Source organism: Canis lupus, chromosome 31 (assembly GCF_011100685.1).
Source record: "Canis lupus familiaris isolate Mischka breed German Shepherd chromosome 31, alternate assembly UU_Cfam_GSD_1.0, whole genome shotgun sequence".
Classification (NCBI taxonomy): Eukaryota; Metazoa; Chordata; class Mammalia; order Carnivora; family Canidae; genus Canis; species Canis lupus.
The window spans coordinates 31350296-31365708 of record NC_049252.1 but is presented as its reverse complement, the minus strand read 5'-3'; the positions used below and the strand labels follow the sequence as shown (position 1 = coordinate 31365708).

At 48.3% G+C, this 15413-nt stretch overlaps 1 protein-coding gene across 5 annotated transcripts in view; it reads left to right on the top strand.

The window, feature by feature from the left end:
- The window catches only part of CLDN14 (claudin 14), a 49433-nt gene extending 34466 nt beyond the window's left edge, over positions 1 to 14967 (top strand). For 2 of the 5 annotated variants that reach the window (XM_038581454.1, XM_038581455.1), the window contains 2 exons: positions 3412 to 3490; positions 13445 to 14967. In XM_038581454.1, coding sequence (XP_038437382.1) covers positions 13491 to 14204 — 714 coding nt within the window. In that variant the 5' untranslated portion in view covers positions 3412 to 3490; positions 13445 to 13490 and the 3' untranslated portion in view covers positions 14205 to 14967. The other 3 variants (XM_038581456.1, XM_038581453.1, XM_038581457.1) reach the window with 3 other exon arrangements.
- The last annotated feature ends 446 nt before the right edge of the window (positions 14968 to 15413 follow it).

The following is a 15413-nucleotide window of genomic DNA, read 5'->3' as shown; positions in this document are numbered from 1 at the left end:
CATACCCCTCCCAGTGAAAGGCCAGCAAGCCCCCAGTCATCCTCAGTAAAGAGGCCAGACTTCCTGTTTCTATGATGGATACACAGATGCACACCTGTCCCTGCCCCCTCAGCCCTGTTGCAGGGTCGAATGGCTGTGAGGCTGGTTGTTTCTTTGTTGCAGTTGGTCTTCTCTTCCTGCCTGAGTCAATAGCTGACAGGGAAGGAGCCTTCCCCACCAAGCTGGTCCCTCCACAGATAACACTATTGTCAATGCCAGGACACCAAAAGGACCCCGAGCCAGCACCTTAGCAACCTGGTGCCTGTAAGAGCCCTCCTTCTGAAGAAGCAGCAAAAACTCTCCTTGGATGACAGGAGCCTGGCAGCTGCCAACTGATTTTGGGGATCTGGTTTATATAGTGATATAAGCCCAGATGCTGAGGCCAATCTGCCTGGGTTCAAGTCTGCCACTTAGAGCTGGATGACCTTGGGCAGGTCATTTATCCTCTTGGAACCTCCATTTCCTCATCCATAAAATGGTGTTAATGGTAGTGCCTAGAGTAACGGGCTATTTTATGGGTTCATTTAGTAAATATATGTAATGTGCTTAAAACCACAACGAGCATACAATTAGTGCTATGTTAGTATTGAGGATCATTTTATTATTGCTACTACTAATACGAGGCATCCACCACAGTTGGACCTGTGCCAACTTAACATGTAATCTGGAACAAGAATTTCCATGGGAGTCTAGTGGCTTCCACGGGATATGCTGTCTATAAATTGAGCAAGGTCAAGTTCTGTAATGGCCTTTACCCCAAGAAGAGAGCTAAGAGTCTGCTAACTGCAGACTCAAGTTGCCTGCTTGTGTGTTACTCAAATCAAAAGGAGCCCAAAACAGTAACCCAAACCACAGGTTTATTGCATATGTATAACCTCCTTTTCATTAATTTGTTCATTCAACAAACTTTTTACCCACTCCCTAATGTGTGTCAGACCCTAGACCAGCTCTATGAGAAATCAAAAAATGAATCAGACTTCAAACACCAGTTGAGAGCAGAATAAAGGTGATCTATTCATCTATCCATCTTCTGTCCATCCGTCTATCCAACCATCCATCCAACCATCCGTCCATTAATGTATCTGCCCATCCATCTAATCTGAAGCATCTACTGGCTTCTATCATATCCACAAAGACAGAAGTCACCCTAGCTCAGTAGAATGATTTTAGGGGTAGACCTTCTTCCCAATGCTCCTATGTCCCCTGATCGGTGTTTGAGATTTCACTATTAAATCTTTATCCTATAGACTTAAAAATACCTCCTGGGTGGGGTAAAATGTTAAGCTGTTACGAGTCATTTGCACCTGAGAGTTTAAAAAAGGATCCAAGGGTGGACTTTGATGGCAGGTAGGAGCAACAAGGATGAGGGTCCCGGGTGGGAAAGGAGGGCTGGAGCTCCCAAGCTGGCCTCCCTGCCTGCCAGTTGTCCCTAGTACAACTTACTCTGTGTGCCTGAGACCCCACACTCTGAGGGGGCAGGAGCAGTATCCGTCCTGCTCACCAAGCACCTGTTGCTCACATATGCTGGAGTTCAATCAATCAATCAATTAATCAATAATTGATAAACCTGCGTCTTTGCCCTCTGTCCCAGGAAAGGCTCATTTGTCCATCAGGAGCCACTCACCAGGGCCATGGGCCTGGGAGCTGTCACACTTCAGCCCAGAACAGGAATGAATTGTTCCAGAGAAAAATCAAGATTAATGAAGGTTTAATGAAAGTTCTACAAAACATAATATTATGTCTACTTTGCTCACAGTTAGATGTAGCATTTATTTAAAAAATCATAATCTTTTTAAACAAATTTGGGTTCTCATTTTGTCTGTTTCTGCAGGATTTCCCAAAAATACACAGTCAGTGCCAAGAAATCAAAAGCAGTTGTAAACTAAGTGTATTACTTGCAGCCAAATCACCCCCCAAAACAAAAGTATTACAGATCATCCCCCAACATTTCCAGCTTAAAACTACAGATCGTGCAGGTGCATTTTACTATAGATGATAGTTACTGAAGAGAAGAGGCTCTGGACCTGTGATGGCTCTGAACCAAAGAGGATTTTGTTTATAACAGTTACTTCTGGAGAAGAGATTAAAAAAAAATAAAAAGCTACGTGGATTTAGTTTGCAGGTCAATCCTCCATCAGTAATATCTAACAGACACTTCTGAACTACTCCAACCTCGAAGCGGTTCCACAAGACACCCCATCTGCCATCAGGCTCCCATTGCCAGGGACACAGGAGCCAGGTTCTGGTCCATGCTCAGGGCCGTTTGCCCACTGTTGAGTTCCTTCACTGTCTTTAAGTATCAACCAAAGCCGTGCAGATGGAGGACTGCTGTGAAGAGAACACAGAAGCCCAAGTCCCCACCCTTGGAGTGTAGTGATGGAATCAATGAGAAAGAGTTAGGCATGTGGGTCAAGTTAAACCACAGTTCTCAACAATTCTGTATCCCAGAATGGCTGGCTGCACACCTGGACGGGCTGGGGGCGTTTCCAGCACAGCCCTGTTCCTTCCGCCACCCTCAGGAGCTATCCTACCTTCAGAACTATGTCCAGTCTTACTTCCCAAACTTTTTGTACATCCCAAGAAAGCCAGCTTCTTCTTTTGGCACTGGCTTCACATTTCACCTTGTCCGTTATCTCCAACTCGTACCAAACCAGCCATCCTTCCACACAGTGCTCCAAGACCCATCCCATTCCATACTCTACCAACATATACCGCCTAACTGCCCAAGTCTGCAATTGTAGCCGACAAAATAAAACGCAGTTGCATGTTGGTTCAAAATCCAATGGCTTGTGTCCAGGGCACACCAGCCTGCAAGTTGAGAAACTCTTGAGTTGCTCAATATGATAAAAGTCCCACACAGTATGGGGACAACTGCCAGGTGACCAGCCCAGGGGAGGATGGGTGGTCAGGGCCAAAGGAGGGGATCCTTGGCAGGAATCAGGCCATTCATTGGGAAGCCATGAGTAAGGACACAGAGGAGTGCACAGCCAATGGGCCTGGTGCAGGGAGTGTGGGCGGGTGGGCTGGGCTGACAGGGGATGGTGCTGGGCTGGGCAGCCCTGGAGAGTCACCAGAGGGTGTTATAGGGACGAGATGACTATGTTCAGATGTATTGGGCATTTTTCCAAAGTGCGGAAAGGACATTTCTGGTTGGTCCTGAAAGTCTGCCTTGGCCCAGCTGCCTCATATCACGCACGGGGCAGTTAACCATTCAACCGATGACACATGTGCCCACGCAGGCCCTTCTCAAAGAGCAAGGTAACACTTTTCTCTCAAAAGTGTTTGAGAGAATCTGGCTTTGAAGCTTCCGGTTGGTGCAAGAGGGAAGACAGGAGGGCGGCGGCATCCCTAAGGAATCCTTGTTTCACACAGGCTGGCCCCCAGCCAGAGTCCGGAGCAGCCCCACTGATGAGTGACCTGATGAAGCGGATGGGACTCAGGGCCCCTGCATGTGAGTCTGGGGTGAGGCTATGGGAGGGTTTAGGATTGACAGTCATTTGTCTTGGGGCCATGAGGCACCACTGACCAGAGGCATGAGCAGGCAAGGGTTCTCCAGGTGGCACAGTCCATATCCCTCTGCAGAAATGCAGCTGACGCAGGGTTGGAGGTCCCTGGGGGACCCCAGCAGGCAAGGGTGAGGACAGCTGGGTTCCTAATGAGCCAGGAAGGACAAGACCCCATTTCTGAGTGTTTGGGCAGAACTCTTTCATCACTGGCTGGCCCCGGTCCGGGAGCAAGGGCTAAATCTGTTGAGTGTTTCGAGGTGGCATCAGCTTGAGCTCACTGTCACTAACCCTTTGCATTGTGACTGGCTTATTTCTCCTGCAAAGAGAGGCAAATGGAGCATCCAGAGTTTCCAGGCATGGGAGCTTTTTCCTCCCCATAACCTGTACTCCTCTCCACCAACACACACACACACACACACACACACAGGCATGGGAGAAGGGGCAGGAAAGTTATAGATCTCTCCTAATAAGGGTAAAACGGGGAATTTCCATGCAATCTGATCCGTGAGTTAATCCTTCAACTACCTTGAACCCCACATCCCCAACAGCTGCCATGGTCTTCCCAAGATGGGCGGTCCTCCTGAGGCCTGCTGGGAGGGCCACAGGCAGAGTAGAAAGGGATCCGGGATTAGAGCCCTGAGAGGGTCCCCAGACCCTGGAGTCACTCAGGACACTGGCTTTTGGCTGCACATTCCCACCAAGAGATTTAATTCCTGCAGTTTTCAAGGTCAAAAATCTCTTAATCGCTCGGTTTAGTTTTGAAGTCTTGGGAAACCAGAGAAGAGCCCCCATTGCTGCGTTCTCCAGCGACAGCGCCAGGTCTTGGGTGCCCGGGCTGGCTTCGATGGAGTCGGGAATGGATTTATCTGTAATGATGATAAATCTTCAGCAGCACAGATTTTGCATTTGTTGGGTGTCCTTACAGCGCTTATAGGTTTTTACATATATATTATCTCAGCATCTTCTAGACAGTTCTGGGAAGCAGCTGTTATGATGTAGATAGCCAGGTGAGTCATTTAAGGCTGAGCTGTTAGCTCAAATTAGTGAGACTTGAAGTCGGCCTCCATTCTTATCTGGCACCATCTCCTTGGCAAAAATTTCTTATGGTTACTGTGTTTTACTTACCCACATCTATAATGGGACCAATGCTTTTTAAGCATCTACAAAGAAATCTGTTTAAAAAAGGAAGAAACACAGATTCTTTCTTTGGTACCATGAAAATGTTACTGTAAGTATTTGTTTTCCAGTTTTTTTTAAGTAAAAATCAATGCAATTGAACTTCAGTTTTTGTTTTTAAAAAGTTATTCTCCACTTATATCAGAGAGTATCTTCCATTACACAGAACAAGAAGTCTAAAAGCCTGTTTTCAATGCTTCTTCCGATGTCTTTTTTTAAAATTCAGACAGTCAATCTTGCCAGTTCAGGAGTGATTCTTGGCACTTTTAAACTCAAACATTCCTCCCTGCAGCTGATCTTCATATTCCTCGCACTGTTTGCGGGACCAGTGGCCGCCAGGGCCACAGGCTTTTCCCTGGGCTGCCAATAGCAATAACGCACCGGGGATTTTCCACTGGGGGCCGTGTGCTGGGAGGGTGCCCAGGGCTTGCTCTCAGAGGGCCTCCCGTGTGGAGGATTCTGGAAGGGACAAGGAGTATCTGGGACTCAGGCACCTCACCACTTCTTGCTAGGGGCTGGGGACCCTACCAGAGGGTAGGGGCTTGGAGCAGAGCCTCCCAGAAGCAGCAAGCCACCCAGAGGCAGCTGTTCCCTAGACTTGGATGTGCACACCCAATGCCATGCACACCTACAGCCTCCCTGGAACAAGAGGAAAGTGAAAACAGATTTAGTACGACAGGTCTGTTTCCATTGGAGGCCGTTCTTGGGCATAGGAGACCAGCAATAGCTTTGTTTTTGAAAGGCTCCTCCTTGGCAGATATTTACAGAGGCATCTGGGCTGCACTTAAATGAGGAAAAAATAAACATAAGAAACCATATTTTTTATCCTGCAGAACACTGCAAAAGTGTCTCCTGTTCCTTTCAACATCTCAACAAGGTGTACTCATGGGTGTAAGAGAGAAAAAAATCCCAACGTCCAGTTCCTCACTCCATCCATAACCAGCAGGGCAGGCTTCAACCTGCCAGGTCCCATAGGACCCCACCCTCAGGAGAGCCCCATGCTTGTTTAATGTACTGTACTAGCTTATATTTCATTCATCTTCAAATTCTTAGTGATTTTTGAACAAGGGGCCCCCATTTTCATTTTACACTGGCTTCTTCTGCAGAAGTCCTGAGGATGGGCAAAAGTAACCAATGGTGGCCTGTACTCTTCAGAGAAAAATGCACAACATGGCCCTTTGTCTATGTTTGAAGACTAAGCTAGAAATGCCATGCACTATTTCATCAGTGAGGGTTTTGCCTTTATGAGGACTTCTGCAATCTGAAATTTCATGCCTGACCCAACGAATTCTAAACTTCTTAAATGTTTTAAAAGCACATACCTGAAAGTATCACTGGTCTCCCTCCGAGGGCTGAGCCAGTCATACCCTTACCAACGTGAATGTTATTCTTTGGGACCAAGGACAGGAGGAGATTTGTTTCCAGGGGCCATCCAGGAAAATGTAAATGCCTCCTGGGGTAACTTCTTGGCCAAGATCAATACATGAGGTGGGCTGAGTGCCCAGGACAGGCTGGGGTCCCCAAAAGAGGACTGGGGTGGTAAGAACAAAACTCTGGGGGGCACTGGGAGGGCACTTGATTGTCCAAGTCCTTGAAAGAATGTTCTAGGCTCATGTATCCCATCCTGATTCTCTCTTGAACCCATAAAATCACTCCACTAACACTGTGCTTACCAGGGTCTGCAGTTTCCTTCACGTTGCTAAATCTAACAGTCATTTCTCAGTACTCAGATTACTTCATTTGTCTGATGACCTGGTATAATGGATTACTCTCTCCAATGTGGATCTCTTTTCGCACTCACCACTCTGGGTTGCCTCCTTCTTTGTGGCCACTCCTGTGTCCTGTACTGCTACCTTGTCCTCATCACCCAATCTCTGATGTTGGAGGGCTCCTGGAGTCATTGGGAAGACGAAGGTCTAGGCTTTCATCCAATCTCACGGCTCTTAATCCCAGATCTATGCTGTTGTGTCCCAAATCTAACCACGGATGTCCCTACCTGGGCAGTCATAGGCATCTCAAATTCAACACATTCAAGACAAAACTCCTCTTTTCTGCCCTTCGCCCTCCAAAACTGCCCACCTCCTACTGTCTTCATCTTCTCAATAAATGGGGCTGCATATAGCTCTCACACCCCATGGGTCATCTGCAACAACCTTATTTCCAAATAAAGTCACATTCTGAGGCATTAGGTATTAGGATTTCAACATTATCTTCTTGGATGGACATAATTCAACCCATAACACCCCTTACATAAAGTTTTCCCTTGGAACATTTTAACTATGAATCATTTAATTTAACAGTTTAGACAATACCCATGTCTTTTTACTCTTTTTAAAAAAGATTTATTTATTTGAGGGAGAGAGAGAGCATGTGTGTGTGCACTAGTTGAGGGAGGGGAGGAGGGAGAGAATCTCAAGCAGACTCCCTGCTGAGCACAGAGCCCAACTTGGGCTCAATCCCATGATCCATGAGATCATGACCTGAGCTTAAACCAAGAATCAGACACTTAACCAACTGAGCCACCCAGGCGCCCCATATTTTTTTTAAATATTTTTCTTGTGTAATAGGTTTTTATTCTCCTATACCTTGAAAAATGAAAAACAACAACATAAGAAATCTATACAACTATCTTGTCAGGAAAAACAGCTATGCAAAGGCACCAGTATGTTTTAGTACATGAAATTCAATAGTTTCATTTAGAAATATTTATCTGCTGTATTTTTAATGGATTCTAAATGAAATTTGGTGAGCTGAAATTAGAGAGATAATGCCTCCTGAAAAATGGCTTAGAATTTTTACGGCTGTGGTTATTTAAACTTGCGTTTTTCACTAAATCAATAGATTGCTCAATCTCGCTGAGTTGAAAATGGTCTCTACAAGCATCCAACCACATAGCCATGGTTTTCATTTGTATTAACACAGGCTTTTCCCCAAACCAGTCCTTATTATGAAAAGTAGATTTTTCTTTGGTCATCCAAAAGACAGGGGAAAAATTTAATCTATAAATTGTCATGTCTATATGATGTGGGCAAGATATTTCACATGAATATCCCTAAATAACACGAGCAAGTCCTAACCACCATGGTAGTAATAACTTAGTCATACAATTATTCCGTCTCTGGCTGTCACAGAAAGACTGCAGTTCTTCTGCAACATGTGTAGATGGCAGAGAAGTCCTCATAAATTTAAAATACAGATGCCTGCCAGTCTGAAAAATAACCCAAGGAAAGTTACAGAAAGTTTGGAATGGTAATTAAGGAAACTTCATTTTTAGAGCCAAAAAATCCACAGTATGGGCCCATCCTGAATGAATATAAAATGGTTTTTCCAAGATATTACTCTATCACTTTCTCATAATCCTTATATATTTGTGTAAGAAGATGCACTATAATCGCACTTCCAGAGGATACCTAAGCTGCTAGCAAAAAAAAAATCCATTTTGCTTTGTACATTAACAAGAAACACAGTATCCAACATGTACTTAGGAAATACTGGTTGGAGTTATTTCTTTTGGATATACCGTAAAAGTCATTTATTTTCTCATGTTAGTTTTGCTAATTAATCTCATTAAGGTGAATCCAAATCTCCCTTGAGTTTATTCTTAGTTTCCAAGTTGCAGCATTTGTGAAATATCTCAGCAACAATGAAGAGCCAGTCTGGTTGGAGTGACAAGAAGGACAGACAGCTTTTTTGAACTAGACGTTTTCTAAAATTGCTGAACATCAAAGTTGAGACAACTCTGCATTCTTTCAAAGTCCAAGGACCATCTTCTTTTAAAAGGCAGCTCTTCCTTTTCCTTGATAAGCTCTAGGAAACCAGGTTTTTTGCTGTCTCTGCTATGGATCCACCACCCGGTCAAGAGCTGTTGAGGCAGACATGTGTGAGATGGTCCGTTCCCAAATGGCTTTAAATCTAAAATCTGAATCTGCTGCAGGGCAGTTCAAGGCTGGAGAGAGGCTGAGTGGCTAAACCTTCCTACTTTTCACCCAGACAGGAGCATCCAGGGGATTCGAGGTAAAAAAAAAAAAAAAAAAAAAAAAAATTCCCCACACGTCTGGCTCCTGCCCTCCTTCCTCATAAATGACCTGCACCACTCCCATGCCAGGTCCCACATGCCCTTTAGCAGTGCAGGTGGGGAAGAGTCAGAAAGCCATGTGTTCCCATAGGTGAGCTACTCATAATGGGATTGAGTATTCGAGGAGTGAGGTGGGGGACAGCTACAGGTAGCCAAAGGTGAGACTTCTGAGGGATGGGAACATCATGTGACTCAAATGTCCTACTGGCCTCACACCTGCAGCCCTCCAGGAAGTCTGGATGGCCAGCGAGACCTGAGCTCACACTCCACCAAGCAGGAGAAAGGTCTTAAGAAGACTGGACAAAATGAAGAATGAACTAGATGTCTCAGGGACCATGGACAGTAAAAAAGCAGGAAGAGGGGCTAGGCGAACAATGCCTCTGTCCCCTGTCCCTGCCAGGTTGTCCCCACTGGCCATTGCTGTTGAAATGACATCTAACTGGGAGACAAAACTCCGAAGTGGACACAGCTGGAGTCCAGGCAGGCTGGGAGGCTGAACACAATGGAGAGACTCTACCATATGCTGAGAGTTCCTGCTTTTTTTTTTTAATTCTTTCTTTCATAAAAGAAAAAATTCTTTCTTTCATAAATTTTATATATATATATGTATATATATATGTATATGTACGTATATATCTCACAGACAACAGAGGAAGGAACAACATAAAAGTTTATATGGAAAAAAAACCCCTCACCTCTCAGATCTGGTGCTCATAAAACCAGATCCAGTTGGAAGGGCTGACAAGTGCCCTGGCATTTTTCACAGCTGCCCTTATGGATTTTCATGCTGTTACAGCCCTGGGGCTTTCTGAGACTCTGCTGGGGGCAAACCCTACATCCTGCTGGCCTTCCAATCTGTGCTCACTCAGCCTCCCCAAAATCAAATTTTGTTGTTTTGCTTTGTTTGGTTTAGCAACTCAAACTCACCTTTGCCCCATTAAACTTTCAAGGGACTTATATCCTCTCAGTCTGCTTGCCAGAGTGATCTGACTTCAAGTCGTTCCCTGGAAAAGTCAAAAGAGGATGTCTCTAGTCAAGGAAGTTTAGGAAATGCTACCCATACTTTTCTGGGAGGTTCGCAATGCATACCTGCCTGTTATGAGCGGTGAGAAGGCCTGCACTCTCGATGCCTCCCACACCCACCTGACAATTATGTCCTCACGCAAGACCTCCTGCAAACACAGCGTGGCAGAAACATCGGCTGGGAAATGCCACCCTAAATCCTGCTCACTCACACACTAGGTTGCATATTGCCCACCTCGGAGTGGGCTTTGGAGACTTTGTGAACCCAAATGCAAGACGCAACCTTTATTCCTGGAATGCGTTATCTTGTTATGCTCAGCCCCACCCACCCAGCCGCCTGTCAAGGTCTTTTTGGAACTTGATTCTTAGGACCATATTTGTCTTGGACTCATGTCTCTCTAGCAAATGTTTCCACAGGCACACACACGTCTGCAGGAAAAGAGTAGCCCATAGGTGAAGCCAGTTGCAGCTCTTCAACACAGCTGGCTCATTGAGTCCTGCATGCGCAGCCCCTCTTGGGAGGCATGCTTGGGCAAGATCCTTCCGGAGTATCAGGGATGAGTTTTATGTGGTTTCCAAGGAGATGCATTCATTTGAAGTTGTTTTTCCATCGAATGGCCCCAAAGTGAAAAGTGGTTGCAGGGAAGCTGAATTATGACTTAATGCCAGTAGCAGCTGCTGGTAACTACAGGGAAGGGGTGGGGAGCTGGTGGCTGGGAGTTGGGGGTTCATTAACACTCACTTCTTAAATTAGCAAGTCCTCCTGGTACAAGTTTAAAAATAGAAACCTAATGGTTTCTAAAATTAGCAGTCATGGCTTTCCATAAATATTTAGACCTCTAATAAACTTCAGGTCCACTTCCCTAGACTAATGGGGTCAAGCAGGCTTAGCTTTTATGCCACATTCTTGAGGATCAGTGTACTTAAAATGATTGACCTTGACAAGCAAGAGCTTTGAGAAGCCTTGGACCTGGGACAGCCTGCATGGACATCAGCCTGGGGACAGCCACCGGGCAGGCCTAGAAGGATTGTAAAGGCCATTTGGAAAAGTTCACAGCCTCTGGGCTACCTGGAGGAACCAACTGTCCAGGTTTGCCTGGTACTGTCCTGATTTCAGGCTGAAAGTCCCCTGCCCTGGGCACCTCTCAGTCTTCAGCAAACCGGCTCAGTTGGTCACTCCGGTTGCCTGAACCACTGCAAAAGGATTGAGACCAATGTTTTGGGACGTCTTTGGGGAGAAGAGTCAACTCTCCAGAAGGGCCTTGATGATACCACCTCTCGCTCTTTACACCAGTGTTGCTCCTATTTATTTGAAGAAGCTAGTGTTTGTAAGAGGAATTAACCACAGAAAGGACCAGCCAGGCTAGGCATAGAACTTCATGCCCCACACAGAGTTTCCCTGTGTGAAAACAGGATGAACAGCTGCTGCATGGGGAACACACCGGGCAGCATTAAGTCAAGGCACACGCAGCACCCTGCATCGCTTACACCCAGAAATTGGAGCTTTGGTGTCAGCTCTGCTAGGGTGCTCAGCGCATCAGGTGGGGGTTCCTGAAGCTGCCCCGGCCCACACATCAGAGCAACCCCTGTGTGGGCCCCCTCTCCTCCCTGGCAGTGACTGCAGGGCAGCCGAGGCTGCTCTGGGCAACAGGCACTGTCAGGGTCCCCGACCCCGACCCAGCACTTGCACAAAGTGAGCACTTGCTGAGTGGAAGGAAAAGCCTTCCTGCAGAGCCTAAAGGGGACCAGCATCCTGATGAGGTGCAGGGGGCCGGTCAGCGTCAAGTGTGGGTGAAAAACACTGTGTCCTGAACAAATGATCCTTTAAAAGGCCCGAGAAAACTCACTGCCAGGGGACTGCATGTCCTGTTTGGCACCACACCGTTATGCTGTCACCGAGCTTTGCTTGTTTGTTAACCAGCATAGAACTAAGAATCTCCTGCTACGACGCTCAGACATCTAAGCCCCATATACAGTTTTAAATCCAGCAAGATGATGGTAGTTGAGTAGGGGATTTCTCCCCAAGGGACCCGGGGTTAAAGACGGTCATAGTGAGCGTCAGCAGGGCCTGGGAGGTGTCCTGCCAGCCCACCGTTCTCTCCTGGCAGCCTCCCACACTTCACTGAGATGAAGGAAGAAATGGGTTTTGCCTACTGAGGTCTTCCTTGGTTCAGGGATGCTGAAGTGACTTGTTATCAGGGAAGCGTCCCTTTTCTCCCCTCAGGACCAGGAGATACTTTGGGGCTCTGGGGTCTAGCTCCCTCGTGTTAGAGAAAGAAGCTGAGCCCAGAGAGACCCCCCGAGTCACCCAGCAGGTAGGGGTGGCAACACGGCTTGGTACCCTGCCCCAGGCAAGAGAGAGGAGCCGGTGGTGGCCACTGGGGTATTTCTGCTGGCCCTCCCGCCTTCCTTCCTCCCTTCCACTCCTCCCTGCATCATTTTCCCTGCTTCTCTCCATCCTTCCTTCTAATATTTCCCGAGTGTCCCCTATTTGTCTGGCACTACACAGGTGCTGGGTCCCTGCCCCCAAGAAGTGTTCTAGATTTTGCCATGGTTAGAATTTTTTAAACCTCTGAAATGGCTCCGCATTCCTGTCTCTCTGAAAGGCAGGTGGCCATGCTTGGTTTGCAACAAGCCCGCCACCCTGCAGAGAGGTGAAAGGGGAGGCGGCTTGCCTGGAGGGGGTGGTGGGTGATTCGTGGTGCTGGGCTGAGCACCTAAGGAGCTGGTGACCTTGGTCATCCCTGGCCCCTGGCATCAGTAGGCAATCTCTAAATTCACATCCAGCTCAGGATTCTGGAAGGAAGCATCAGCCCCGCCTACGGATGCTAAATCTCTCCCACCCGGAGAGCACAGGGAAGTCACCACCCTGAAGGGCCACCGCAGGCTAATTTCTAAGTCGTAGGTAACACACCACTTGACTCTTGTCAGTCCGTTGGCCGGTTTATTTTTTTTTTAATAATAAATTTATTTTTTATTGGTGTTCAATTTGCCAACATACAGAATAACACCCAGTGCTCACCCCGCCAAGTGCCCCCCTCAGTGCCCGTCACCCAGTCACCCCCACCCCCCGCCCTCCTCCCCTTCCACCACCCCTAGTTCGTTTCCCAGAGTTAGGAGTCTTCATGTTCTGTCTCCCTTTCTGATATTTCCTACCCATTTCTTCTCCCTTCCCCTCTATTCCCTTTCACCATTATTTATATTCCCCAAATGAATGAGACCATATGTTTGTGGCCGGTTTAACAACCGAAGTGATTACTGGCCACACGGTAGGAGAGGAGATTCAGATGCAGCAGAAGTGTTTCAGGGTAGACATAAGGTAGAACTTGCCACACGCGCTTGCTAAGGGCTGACAGATGGCAAGTGGGGGGTGTGGACTGCCCTTCGCTGGGGTCCCCGCCGGGGTTCCTGCCCCCGTCCCTTCCCCTTCTGGCCTTCCAGGGAAAATGTCGTAACCCGGCCGCTCATTCCTTCACCCAGTGAAGTCTCAGCAACTGTTTTTGAAAAATATGTTAATTGTCATACCAACTGCCTATGGAAAACTCAGTTTCGGTGGCAGAAATAAATGCAGCGAGATAATCTTTAACTCCTTTCCTTCCTCCCCCCCACCCCCCGGCTTCATTAGGACTCCGGCGGGCGCCTGAGCGAGCCGGGCAGCGGGCACCCGGACCATGGCCAGCACGGCCGTGCAGCTGCTGGGCTTCCTGCTCAGCTTCCTGGGCCTGGTGGGCACGCTGATCACCACCATCCTGCCGCACTGGCGCCGCACGGCGCACGTGGGCACCAACATCCTGACGGCCGTGTCCTACCTGAAAGGGCTGTGGATGGAGTGCGTGTGGCACAGCACGGGCATCTACCAGTGCCAGATCTACCGCTCGCTGCTGGCGCTGCCCCGGGACCTGCAGGCGGCCCGTGCGCTCATGGTCATCTCGTGCCTGCTGTCGGCCGCCGCCTGCGCCTGTGCCGTCGTGGGCATGAAGTGCACGCGCTGCGCCAAGGGCACCCCGGCCAAGACCGTGTGCGCCGTGCTGGGCGGCGCGCTCTTCCTCCTGGCCGGCCTGCTGTGCATGGTGGCCGTCTCCTGGACCACCAACGACGTGGTGCAGAACTTCTACAACCCGCTGCTGCCCAGCGGCATGAAGTTCGAGCTCGGGCAGGCCCTCTACCTCGGCTTCATCTCCTCGTCCCTGTCGCTCATCGGTGGCACGCTGCTTTGCCTGTCCTGCCTGGACGAGGTGCCCTCCGGGCCCCACCAGGTGCCGCCCAGGGCCACCACGGCCACCACCGCTCCCGCCTACCGGCCCCCCGCTGCCTTCAAGGACAACCGGGCCCCCTCAGCCACCTCGACCTCGCTCAGCGGGTACAGACTGAACGACTATGTGTGAGTGCCCAGGGCCTGCCCCTCCCCGAGCCCACGGACCCCGGGGTGGCACCCATGCACGGTCCCGGCCACTCTCGTGTCCAGAGGAATAATATGATCGTGAGGGGAGTGGGCTTAGAACACAGGGAAGGAGGGGGGAATGGGAGGAGAGGAGCTCTATATACCAAAGACTTACAACAATCCTTTCTGGGTTTTTTATTTATTTTATGTATTTATGTGGGTGATTTAATAACAGCTGAATGCAAAGCAACTCGGGAGTTTGGTCTGTGGGGTTTGTCTGCGGTATAGGAATAAACCTTTTGGATGTGGTCGTGCACGAAATAGACAGTATCCGTTTCTGTTTCCGATCTGTCCTGTCTGCTAAGGTCTTGTAACCACCGCACACCGTCACAGCTTCACGCGGCAAAGCGATGGGGACACTCGGCGAGGGGCCCCGACCCACACATGATGGGAAAATCAGAGGAGGGCTGGGCTGATACTCATCGAAAAGCTGCTTGAGCAACACCCACCAAAAACTGTCAACTCCAGCTTAAGTGCAGAGGCAGGGCAGGAAGCACAGGGCTTTGGGGGGAAAAGACGGGGCCGTAAATCACACAGTAAAGGTAATGTGTTCTAGTGGTAGCCCCTCACTAGTAAGGAAGCAAAAGTCAGCATTAAAAAGACAAAGCAGGGGGGAGGGGAATCTCTCTATCTCCTGGTTCTGAATGCCTGTTTCCCTTCCCAAGTTAGGCAAGTTCTCAACTATCCCAATATTTATAGCAGCAATGTCCACAATAGCCACACTGTGGAAAGAGCCTCGGTGTCCATCGAAAGATGAATGGATAAAAATGTGGTCTATGTATACAATGGAATATTCCTCAGCCATTAGAAAAGACAAATACCCACCATCTGCTTCGACGTGGAGGGACCTGGAGGGTATTATGCTGAGTGAAGTAAGTCAGTCGGAGAAGGACAAACATTATATGGTCTCATTCATTTGGGGAATATAAAAAATAGTGAAAGGGAATAAAGGGAAAGGAGAGAAAATGAGTGAAAATATCAGTGAGGGAGACAAAACATGAGAGACACCTAACTCTGGGAAACGAACAAGGGGTGGTGGAAAGGGAGGTGGGTGGGGAGTGGGGGTGACTGGGTGATGGGCACTGAGGGGGGCACCTGGCGGGATGAGCACTGGGTGTTATGCTATATGTTGGCAAATTGAACTCTAATTAAA